This window comes from Hydra vulgaris, chromosome 12 (assembly GCF_038396675.1).
Source record: "Hydra vulgaris chromosome 12, alternate assembly HydraT2T_AEP".
NCBI lineage: Eukaryota > Metazoa > Cnidaria > Hydrozoa > Anthoathecata > Hydridae > Hydra > Hydra vulgaris.
The window spans coordinates 78,712,004-78,725,071 of record NC_088931.1 but is presented as its reverse complement, the minus strand read 5'-3'; the positions used below and the strand labels follow the sequence as shown (position 1 = coordinate 78,725,071).

General features: G+C 29.2%; 1 protein-coding gene across 1 annotated transcript; it reads left to right on the top strand.

The window, feature by feature from the left end:
- The first annotated feature begins 6,941 nt into the window (after window positions 1–6,941).
- Window positions 6,942–8,791, top strand: LOC124808092 (putative ascorbate peroxidase). Its single transcript, XM_065812387.1, has 2 exons — window positions 6,942–7,075; window positions 7,586–8,791. Exon 2 carries the CDS (start codon window positions 7,606–7,608, stop codon window positions 8,659–8,661), a length of 1,056 nt encoding a protein of 351 aa, XP_065668459.1. The 5' UTR covers window positions 6,942–7,075; window positions 7,586–7,605; the 3' UTR covers window positions 8,662–8,791.
- The last annotated feature ends 4,277 nt before the right edge of the window (window positions 8,792–13,068 follow it).

Genomic DNA, 13,068 nt, shown 5'->3' with positions numbered 1-13,068 from the left:
ATTGGTCATTTCATGAGGACCAAAAAGTCACCTAAATATCACGTGCCAAAAGTAACGTGAAAAACACGTCCATAAATCACGTGAATTGGTCATTTCATGGGGACCAAAAAGTCACCTAATTGTCACGTGCCAAAATAACGTGAAATTCACGTTTTTGTCACGTCGCTGTGCCTACTGGGCTATCGCAAGTTATTATAAGAAAATGAGTATAAACGGTTTAAATAAACTTAAATAATTCGTGTTTTGATTTTACAAAAAACACAAAACCTGGATTTGCTCACTGGAAAAAAATATCAACCTGATCCAAAAAAAATTTTTTTTCTTTTATTGATTTTTAATTTACAAAATGTATCATTTATTTGAGAATATGCAAAAAATTTGAGCAAATTTGGAAATTATTGTATGTAGTATAAAGATTTAGTGAAAACTCGGGTTTTTTACCCATGAAAATCCCACACTTAAAAAAGCAAATTTCAAAAAATTATAAATAAACATTTTTTTATTAACTAATGCTAACATGTTTCGGTTAAAAAATGTTTGATATATTAAAATTGAACATTTTTTTCAGAAAAGTAAGTAAAATTCAATTTCCGCCTCGCGACGCATAGTTCTAAATTTACCTGTAATATCAGTGAAGGACCTTTTGTTTTTAAGTGCATTCTTTAGTATTTATTGTTATTTTATGTATAAAAAATAAAATTTTAAACTTTCCAGCCTAAGTATTGATAAAAAATAAATTTTTCTAAAACACTCCTGTAAGTTGGAGTTTATTAAATAGTAGACAATAATCACTATTCACTATTGACTAGTATAGCAACTTTTTCATAGTTTGACTAGTCAATGCCAAAACATAAATGGTTGCATTGTTAATAATTCTTGGAAGAAGGTCCTATCCACAAGATATCAGCATGAATTATTGTAAACTTGACTAGCTCATCAAATTTCTTAATTTGTTCAAAATATATTTCAATTTCGAGAATGACCTTTTACAAGCAACTTGTGATGAGGATAATGTCAACACAAATTTGTAATCTAGAAACAAATTTGAATACGCAAGACTATGCAAAATGAACTTCTAGAAAACAAGTTAACAGTAAATAATACAATTTTTGAAGGATTTGCATTTATTTCTGTGGCTGTCGCTGTTTTCTACTGCTAGGATTGTAAAGATAGTTTCAAATTATACGGATTTAGATTGTAGGATGTTGTCCAAGACAGATTCAGATACTTCCATGTCAAATAGCAAATATATTTATCTTCAATAATTATTTCGAAACTTTCCCATTTCCTTGCAAAGCCCAATTATTCCGTTTGAAGCTAATTTTGTTTGAATATGACGCCAACTTTCCAGTATGTGAAAAATTTATATAAAACATAAAACATTTAATAGTCCTTGCATTACAAAAGGCTTAAAAAAATCTTCGAATATAAAGCAAAAGTTGTATATAAAATAATTAAAGACTAAATCTTCTGTAAATGAAAAAATATATAAAAATTATAAAAATTTATTTGAAAAAATTTGTAAAAATCTAAAAAAAAATATTGTTCTAATCGGATCAATAGGTTTAAAACCAACTCAACGCGCACCCTGCAAATAATAAAAGAAATCTTGATGATAAGACCTTTTGGTCTTCTGCAAGTTTCCCGCGTTCTTCTTACAGTTCGTATTACAGAAGTTTGTTTATTATTTATGTTTGTGATTTTTTTAAATATTTATATGTATATTCAATCTTAACGAACCTTTATTATGTAATCACGAATATGTATACTATGGAACAAAAATTAATTAAAAAATAAAAAATAAATAAATAAATAAATGAATAAAAATAATAGGAAAATCAAAAAATCAATTAAGTTCTTTAACTACAAACTATAAAATTTGAAGATGTAAATATATGTGAACCGAGCAAAATTGCAAACATATTTAACAAACTTTTTACTGAAATTGGAACCAATCTCTCTAAAAAAATTCCTATGACCGAGAGTTCATTTGAAGACTACTTGTGTCCTATAAATAAATCTCATTATAACAATGAGTATTCTTCTGGATTATACCACAACGAGCTTGACAGAGCCTTTAAATCTCTAAAAAGAAATAAAGCTATTAGTGCTGATGAAGTAAGTAGTAACATAGTTGTAGATTGTTATGAAAGTCTGAAAGATATTCTTTATAAAGTATTTAATGCATCTAAAAAACAAGGAGTTTTCCCGGATCAATTGAAAATTGCGAAAGTTATACCAACTTACAAACAAGGCATTAAAACAAATATTAACAACTATCGTCCAATATCAGTTCTTTCAACTTTTTCAAAATTATTAGAAAGAATAATATATAATAGAGTATTTAAATACTTTGACCAAAATAATATACCATATACCAAATAGTTTGGGTTTTAAAAAAATATTTCAACTGAGCTCGCAATTATTCAATTTGTCAGAGAAATCTCAGAATCTTTTGAAAAAAAAAACAATATACCCAAGGACTCTTTATTGATCTTTCGAAGGCTTTCGATACCGTTGACCATAAAATATTCCTTAAAATGCTCGAATACTATTTGGAATCAATAACAATATGCTAAAATCGTTTCATAGTTACTTATCAAATAGAAAGCAATTTGTTACCTCTAATGATGGCCTTCAAAGTGGCTGTATCGAAATAACCTGTGGTGATTCACAAGGCTCTATTCTAGGTCCTCTTATATTTTTAATCTATATTAATGATTTAAGTTAAGCAGCTAATCTTCGGAGTATTATGTTTGCTGGTGATACGAATTTGTTCTTATCAAACAGTAATCTTAATGAGCTGTTTTCTGATATGAACAAAGAACTCAAATGCGTATCTGAGTGGTTTAAATGTAGCAAATTGACCTTAAACCTTGATAAAACTTAATACATTCTGTTTTACCCTATATCTAAAAAACGTTTTTCACCAACAACTATGCTAAAAGTTCTTATTGATGAACTTGAAATAAAAAAGAAAACTTTTATTAGTTTTCTCGGCATTTATCTTGATGAGAATGTTACATTGAAACCGCATATTGACTACATTTGCACTAAAGTTTCTAAAAATATAGGAGTCCTCTAAAAGTCAAGAAATTATTTAAACAAAGCCATTTTAATCCAACTCTATTACTCATTTATACATAGTTATATTAACTATGCAAATATTGATTGGGAAAGTACAAACAGAAGTAAGTTGCGTACTCTTTATCATTGTCAGAAACACGCAATACACTTAGTTTGTTTTGAAAATGGACTTAAGCATTCAAAGTTTTTATTTAAAAATAATAAAGTACCTAATATTTATGAAGAGAATGTATATAAAATATAATGTTTTATGTTTAAATGTAAAATCAATCCGTCATTACACATTTTTAAAGATTTTATTACCCTAAAAACAAAAATTAAGTAAACACTACGAAATGATAACTCACTCTATGAACCCTTTTGTTGAACAAAATTCAATCAGTAATGTATAGCTTATCGTGCACCTAATCTCTGAAACAAAATTGTTTTACCTAATTTTGATCTATCGATTACCTTCCCAGTCTTTAAAAAGAGATTAAAAAAACTCATTCTTTTTAATGACAATATTTAGAAATACTTTTAAAAATACGAAATTTATATAAACATGCTTTTTTGTTTTTGTATTTTGTCATCTTTATTTGTTTATATTTATTAATGGCTTAAGTTATATTTTATTATAACGTTTTATGGTTCTGGTAGCAAGATCATTAGATCTTCTATCAGGTACCAAGTTTTTATTTAAACTTTCTTTTTGTTATTTTATTTTTAATCTTATTGATGTGGTGATTATATTCTCTATAATAATTTATTAAAAGTATAAAAGTTCCTATATTTGTAAATGTAAAACTGAATATTAAAAAAAAAAAAGAAAAATCTATATATTCAAAATGTATGTTTGTGTGTAAGTGTGTGTATTTATATATGTAACACATCGCTCAATAAGTCCGTAGGATAGCTAGTAAAACAACAACATTTTGACATAATTTGATTTTATTCATCAACATAGTCTCCTTTTAAGGCGATACAGTCATTCCAGCGCTTCTCTAACTTTTCGATACCATGTTTGTAGAACGATTTATCTTTTCCTTCGAAATATGCTTCAGTTTCGGCGATGACCTCCTCATTCGATCCAAATCTCTTTCCCTGGAGCATCCTTTTGAGATCTGAGAACAGCCAATAATCGCTGGGGGCCAAATCAGGCAAGTATGGTGGATGGGGCAACAATTCGAAGTGTAATTCATTCATTTTTACCATTGTTTTCATTGACTTGTGACACGGTGCATTGTCTTGATGAAAGAGAATTTCTTTCTTCTTCATGTGCGGTCGCTTTTCGTCAATTACAGCCTTCAATCGTTCCAATAATGCCATGTAATATTCGCTGTTGATCATTTTACCTTTCTCAAGATAATCAATGAACAATATACCATGGGTATCCCAAAATATGGAGGCCATAACCTTGCCAGCAGAAGTTTGAGCCTTTGGGCGCTTTGGGCGGCTTTCACCCGCTAGTGTCCACTCAGCCGACTGTCGATTTGACTCAGGAGTGAAATGGTGGATCCATATTTCATCCATTGTGACGTAGCGACGCAAAAAATCCTTTTTATCTCGGTGAAATAGTGCCAGACATGCTTCAGAATCATCGATTCGTTATTGTTTTTGGTCCGGTGTTAGCAAACGCGGCACCCATTTCGAACAAAGCTTTCTCATACCCAAATGTTCGTGTAATATTGTAAACACACTGCCTTCTGATATCTTTATGGCCTCGGCAATCTCCTTCAATTTCAATTTGCGCTCGGATAAGACGATTTTATGGATTTTTTTGATGTTTTCCTCAGTAACTGCCGAATTTGGGCGACCGGAGCGTTCAGCATCATCGGTGTTTGTACGACCACGTTTAAAGTCAGCAAACCACTTTTCAACCATTTGCCTCGATGGAGAGGAGTCCGAATAACACTTATCAAGCCATTGTTTGGTCTGCACCGTGTTTTTTCCCATCAAAAAGCAATGCTTAATGAGCACACGAAATTCTGATTTTTCCATTTTTTTCAATTCACAAAAGTTGATTCAATCGTTCACACACTAACTTGGTAAATAATGGTCCGATTGTCATGAAACTTTGACAGATATCGTTTGAAGGTTGGTACTTTCTAAAAACAATACGGATTCGGTATTTGTGTTGCCATCTATATGTCATCCTACGGACTTATTGAGCGATGTGTTATGTGTATACATATAAATAAAAATGAATAAATAAATTATCAGACATGAACACAAGAATTTGAGACGATCTAAAAGAAGAAAATAAAAGTGTTAATCTATTAAAACTGAAGAACGAACTTTGAGATGTTTTAAAAGGAAAAAAATAGTATTATTTAAAAAAAAAAAATTTGGATGCTTAACAACTAAAAATAAATGAAAATTTGAACAAATTTATAACCGGATATGAGAACTGAAAATGCAATTACACATAATACTCGAAAAAAAGCAACAGAAAGTTGATTAAATGGATCCTCTTACCGAAATAAATAATTACCAAATAAACAAGTTCTGTTAATTAATTTTAACGATATGATCACAATTTTTTTGCTTCTGATAAAATTTAAAAGATTAATTTCAAAAAATTTGCTGGCGGTTACCAAAATTAGTTAATAATGTTTTGAGCTTCTTCACTTGGTTCGCGTTGATTACTGTTCAATTTATATTAAATGTCAGAGTTAGGGTAAGAGGTTGAATTAACAGTATTGTCATCGAAAATATCCGCCGTTTCAATTTTAGAATCATGTGCTTCTGCCTCATTAGGTGATAATAATAAAAACCCCTTTAGCAGCATTAGCAGCAAATTATTTCTTATGATTTTAGTTACATTTGAATTTACCGTTGATTGTCAATAATCAACGGAAAACAAAATGTATCTTGACTAAAACTATAATTCATTTTATGGCAACCGGCCCAGCGGGAATCTCCCGGTATCCCGGCAGCCCAGTTTAAGCCTGTATGCATTTTTACAATAACAGCAAATTTTATAAAATTTTTGTTTCACTTAAGTACCATCAAGACGATTAGTTTTTAAAACAGATAAAATTAATCTATAAAATTTTATTTATAACAACAAATAATAAAAAAGTGAAACTTTAATTTATACATTATATCAATTTTCTTATCAAAAAACCGGTGGGAAATCAGCTAGTGACTAGCTAGCAATAATTTTGGCGATAAAGACAGCGATTTGACCTAGATGGTCGCTAGCTACATAAACTAGAAGCTACATAGTAAAAACTTGTAACGATAAAGACAGCAATTTGGCCAATAGAACTTTTGGTTTATGAAACTAACATACTGCCTATTCATTGAAAAAAGTTCAATTGTGACGTTGATTTTTGTGACGAAAACAATTGTGACGTTGATTTTTGTGACGAAAACGTTGATTTAACAAACAAAAACAAACTAGGAATTAGACTAAAATAAAAGAGCACAGTAAGTTGTCAAATTTTATCTTTGGCGGATAGACAAGATCAAAACGTTCTAAAACGTCTTCATGAAACTTTCAGAAATCGTCGTTTTTGCCTTCACATATAGAACATAGGTACAAACAGGGTGGTAAAAAATATTTATAAATGTTTTATCAGAACAAAATACAAACGTTATTACTGGAAATCTAGGTACACATAAAAAACTCAAACAACAAACGCATAAACCTCTAACATTAAAGGCGTAAAAATGAATTTATTATCAACTTCCTTAATTAAATCAAAAAAACTGTAGAAGATTATTTTATCTAACGTGCCAATACTTCCTCAATTATGAGTAATACTTCCTCAATTATTACTTATACTTCCTCAATTTGTCTGGAAATCATTACCAATTTTCTTTGTTAATGAACTTGTGTTTTTTATAAATAGCATCCAAATCGAAATCTAAATACAACGCTACATAAAAAATAAAATTTTTTTTTAATTATAAAACTATACTTTTAAACTTTTTTAAATACTATTTAGTAAGTTCAACAAATAATATAAGCCAATAAAAAGATAAAGAATCAAGGTTGACGGTAAGATTATCAAAGTTTCAATATATATTATTATCAAAATTGTGATATAGATATTAAATATTCATTATAAATTTATATAAGTATAATTCTCATATATTTATTCCCAACGAAAAATTTTATGGGATGGTGTAAATGTGGACCATATGTGGTAATGGTACTTATACCGCTTAGGTGGTAACTACATATGTGTCAAATATACATATGTGTCAAATATATATATGGTATAAGTATTACAGTCAAATGTGACTGTAATACTTATACCAATTATATACTAATATATAATAATATAAGTATATAAATGCCATAACCATACATGTCCCACATCTGCGCCATCCGATAAATTGAGTGTGGCTATATATACATGTATATATATACATGTAGCGCGGATCAAATTTTCTTGTCCGGTTTATATAATTTTAGCTTAAAAGTATACTAAAATAAATGATACGATATTTCTTCATAATAATTGTTTACACAATTATTTTATCTAATTAATATTGTTGTCTTTAGCCGTATTTTGTATTATAAACATGCTCATCGCAACTGGATTTTGGTGTGTTACACTGCTTTTAACATATATCGAAACAATTCAAATTATACCGACATTTGAAGATTTCAAAAAAGCGAAAACCGATCTTTTAACTTTAATCGAGTCTGTTAAGGTAAACAGAGACTTGCCAATGATTGCTGGATGCGTTCGTTTAGCTTTTCACGATTGTATTGGCAAAAACAATTGTGATGGATGCATCGATCATACAAACAGGGGAAATGCAGGCTTAAAAGATACAACTGATCGTCTTGATTCTTTATACGATTTATCTTATAAAGGAAAAATTTCCAGAGCAGATTTCTACGCTTTAGCCGCTGTGGTTGCCCTAACTAGGTCGACTGTTGACGCTCCAGTAAAATACTTAGGATTAAAGTACTTTAAGGTTGGCAGAGAAGATTGTGAAACCTCTCCTAACCAAGTTCAAAGCGTTGAACCACCATTTGGCACCGACGGTACGCATAAAACTTTTAAATTTTTTAAAGACGAATTTGAATTTAACGTTAGAGAAGCCGTAGCCCTTTTAGGAGCACACACTTTAGGAAGATGTAGGTTAGAAAACACTGGTTTTGAAGGAGCTTTTGTTGATGAAACATTTTCAACAGTCACTCAGGGTCCATACACGTTAGCTCCAACAAGCGTTCTTGACAATGCTTATTATAGAATGATTATTGATATTGTACCGTGGATACAAGTAACCATCAATGGAACAAGAAGACAGTGGCAGCTACCAAGTCACCCAATACCAAATGATAAACTGCCTGAGTCTGAAAGGACAACGTTGCTTTTGAATTCAGATATGGCGAACTCATGGATTATCATGCCAACCGATGAAAACGGAGCGGTATCTTGTACTCCAACTTCCGAAACAACTCGGTGTCAACATTCGTTTGCTCATCGACACGCTCTTCAATTTGCACATGACAATAGATTGTGGGTAAAAGAATTTACAAAAGTTTTCGGTCGGATGATTGAGTTGAACAGAAACATATTAGTCGATGCTCCAAAAGCACCTCATGCTACCAACTATTATAAGTAAATCAAAATAACAAAAACGAAACTATAACTTGTATTTTTTGATAATTTTTAATTTGAACGTAGATTTTATTGAAAGCTGGACTTTAATAAAATGGTTTAACCTTTTAAATATATGTTTAAAGGATTTTTTCTGGCAAAAAATTTCTTATCACTTTTAATATTTATGAATAAGTTAAATTTTGTTTTTCTTTTATCAAAGCGTTGCAAATTCATTATTGCAAGTATAAAATGATTCCTTTACTATGTATAAAATAAAATATCGTGTATATAAAATACTCAGTATAAATAACAAAAATATTTAGTACAAATAATACAAACCAAAGTATCGCTGTTACAGAAAGAACGCGGGAAACTTGCGTCAATGAAACTCTTTATTTTAATTGTGAATCGGAGTTGATAACAATGCCAAAAGTAGCAAGACCAAGGTCAAGACCAAGGCTACACGTTACAAGGCCAAGGAAAAGGCCAATGTCAAGATTTTTAAGGTCAAGGCCAAGATTCTGAGTTTCAAGGCCAAGACCTACGCAAACATTTTTTCAAGACCAATTTTTTCCTTACGTTACGGCCAATTATTAACAAAACTGGAAGTAGCAAGTGCTGTGTCAATAATTTAATTTATTATAAATTTAAATTTATAGTAAATTAAATTTATTTAGTTTATTTGAGTTAACTGAAACAAACTGTTTTAACTGAAATTAGTTTGTAATAAATTCGAAACGTATTTATAATTTTTTTTATTATTATTTATATTATTCAGTGATCAAATACAAATACAATAATCTATTTATAATTTGATTAAGAGGTGCTACACCAGGCCCCCCTATGCTGACGAACATGGAGATACAGAAGCTACAGACAAAGCAGCAATTGTAAAATATATAATATTTTGGATATAAAGTTACTTTCTTATGCTGTTTTTGAAAGCGTTGTTTTTAATTTAAAAATATTTATTAATTTATAGAAACTTTCTATTCCAAAATAAAATGAATATGCAATATTTCAAAAAAAAAAAAAAAGGCTATACCTATGAAAGTTTGGGAATTAGTTCGTAGAAAAAGAAAATGCCGATATGCAAGTATATCGATATTTTCTTCTTCGCCAAAACCGTATTAACGATGCAAAGAAAATTGTATTTAACACCTTTTAAGATGTATTTTAAATAAAAAGACTTAATTTTGAACAAAAGATTCTACTAGTGAACGGAAATTTTCGGCTTCGGCCGAAACCGAAATTTCTGCTTCAACAATTTTTTTACTTTTCCTGTTTCGGCCGAAATTTCGGTTCAAACCGCAACCGAAATAAACCGAAACTTTTATAAGATTTTTTTTAAGTTTTAATTTAGAGAAGGTCATGACGGTTTCCTAATTGTAATTGTTTGTTAGTAAATTAATTTTTAATTATAACAATTGTAGAAATTTTAATTGAAATCACGTTACATAATAGTTTTAAGTTACTATTCTCAAATCATTCTTAAAATGAATTAACATTTAAGTAAAGCAACCCAAAACAATAGTTTCATCAAAAGTTTCTCTGTGCTAAATTTTACGATCAAAAATAATCGATAAAAAACTGGTTTATAGAATCATTTTACCGTGACAGCTAGTGATTTCAAATACGGAACTTGCAATATCTGCAATTTGAAAATATCTCGTGGATCGCACAGTCCAAAACTTCAATCACTTAGCGGACTTTCATCACATCACATTTCATCACATTTAAGAAGTCGTTTACTCTAAACAATCTCCTAACTGAAAATGCAATATTCAGTAATCAAGACATTCTTTCAAATGAAAGAAACAGACTTTTGCCAGAAAACATGAAAAAAAAGTATTCCGCAAAGAAAATACTTCAATTATTACCTTTAATTATTAAAGTGATCATAAAAGGCTCAGGGATTTTAAACATTCTTTCTCAAATTTCGGCCGAAATTTCGGTTTCGGTTTCGGCCGAAATTTCGATTTCGGTTTTCGGCTACGGCTTCACTGAATCGAAATTTCGGTACTTTCGGTTTCCGTTCAAATTTCGGTTTCGGTCGATCACTACTTTAAACTACCGTTTTTAGGAAAAATATCTGATTTAACAAAAAAAAGATTGAATTCAATTGTTAAAAGATATTGCTGTTCTGTAAATTTTAAACTAGTTTTTGTCTCACTAAAAGTTTCAAAATTTTTCTCCTCTAAAGATCCTATTCCTCTAGAGTTCAAATCGTTCGTGGTCTACAAATTGGTATGTGCAGGATGTAACTCCTGTTATATAGGCAAAACTACTCGCCATCTCAAGACACGGATAACTAAACATTATAAGAGAGACAAAAAATCACATATCTATAAACATCTCCATGGTAATGAAAATTGTTTTATGCAATTAAATGAAAAGTGTTTTTTCGTTTTAGATTTAGCATCTAATAAGTTCGAATTAAAACTTAAAGAAAGCATGTTTATAGAATGGTTAAAACCTGGTATGAACAAACAGGTCAACCATGTCCAATTGACACTTTCTGTTTAGTTATTACTTTCTATGTATTTTTTTTTTTTTTATTAACCTATTCTTTCGTCACTTCCTATTTGTTTTTTTAATATGACTTGTTATTCTTATAACAGTTTTTGTTGTATTTTTGTAATTAAATTAATAGTTTGTCGCAGATAATTACATTTTGTATTGGTATTGAAAAAATCACTTATATAGGTATTTAAACAAATTTAAAAATTAAACTTCAACAGAAGATGACTACTGATAGTCGAAACATGTATTTTTTAGAATTAATAAAATGGTTTTATTAATTAAAAAGTTTGTCTTGTTTATTAAAATACGTATATATATATATATATATATATATATATATATATATATATATATATATATATATATATATATATATATATATATATATATACAAAAATAACTACAGAAATAAAAAACAAAGGATATAAGAATCCATGGATGACAATAACTTTAATTAAAGCATCAAAAAAGAAAACAGAAACTTTACGTAAAATTTTTGAATTCATAAAAAAAGATGATGATAAAATCTACAAAAATTATAAAACGTTTTTCAACATAGTATAAAAGAAGCAAAAATAAGATATTTTTCTAATCAGCTTGATAAGCATAAATTCGAGAAAAAAAGAAGCATACTTGCTTACCACAAAAATTAATTTCCGATAAAAAAATTATAACAAGTGAAACAAATATATGTCAAGAATTTAACAAATATTTTGTTAATGTAGGCCCCTCTCTTGCTTCTAACATTGCGCAACCAAATAAAATATTTAATAATTTTTTGAGAGAAAAACCCAACACTAGTATAAATAATGAAAAGATAACTAAACATGAATTTAATAAAGCAATTATTGAACTTAAACGCAACAAGTCATGTGGATATGATGGTATTTCCAGTAATGTAGCTATTTATGTTATGGACAGCAATTGTAAACCATTATTTTATTTAATATCATCTTCATTTGAAAATAGTATATTCCCTGACAAACTTAAATTAGCCAAAATTAATCCCATTCTTAAAAAAGGTGATTGCAATAATATTTCTAACTACCGACCTATTTCTCTACTCCCAGTTTTTTCAAAAGTATATGAGAGAGTAATTTATAATAGAGTTAATAAGTACTTTACATTAAACAATTTATTATACAAAAATCAGTTTGGATTTCAAAGCAATTGCTCTACTGAACATGCTATTATTAAACTTGCTGACAAAATATATAAGTCGTTTGATTGTGATGAACTGGTATTAGGAGTTTTAATTAATCTTTCCAAGGCCTTTGATACAGTTGATCACAGTATTTTACTTTCCAAGCTAAAATATTACGGCATAATAGGCTCAACATTTAAGTGGATTCAGAGCTATTTGTCTAACAGAAAGCAATTTGTACTACTAGAAAAGTCAGGAGCCCTTGATACTACGTGTGGAGTTCCTCAGGGTTCAATCCTAGGTCCATTATTGTTTTTAATATATATTAACGATATGCATAAAGCCTCCCAAAAAATATCTACTATTATGTATGCTGACGATACAAATTTATTTTTTAATCATCCTGATGCAAAAACTTTGCTTGAAACTATGAATATTGAACTCGAAAATTTCAACCTCTGGTTCATAGCAAATAAATTATCCCTAAATTGTAAAAAAACTAGCTTTACTCTATTTCATAAAAAAAAAACAATCAATTAATCTTCCGTTAAAGCTGCCTAAACTGTTTATTAATAAAAATCAAATTAAACGTGACAAATGCACAAAATTTTTGGGAGTACTCTTTGATGAAAATTTGTCATGGAGAAACAATATTGGTCTTCTTGAAACAAAGGTGTCCTCTGTAATAGGTGTTTTGTATAAGTCAAGACCTTTTCTCGATAGTAAATCACGTAATATGCTTTACTTTAGTCTTGTACATAG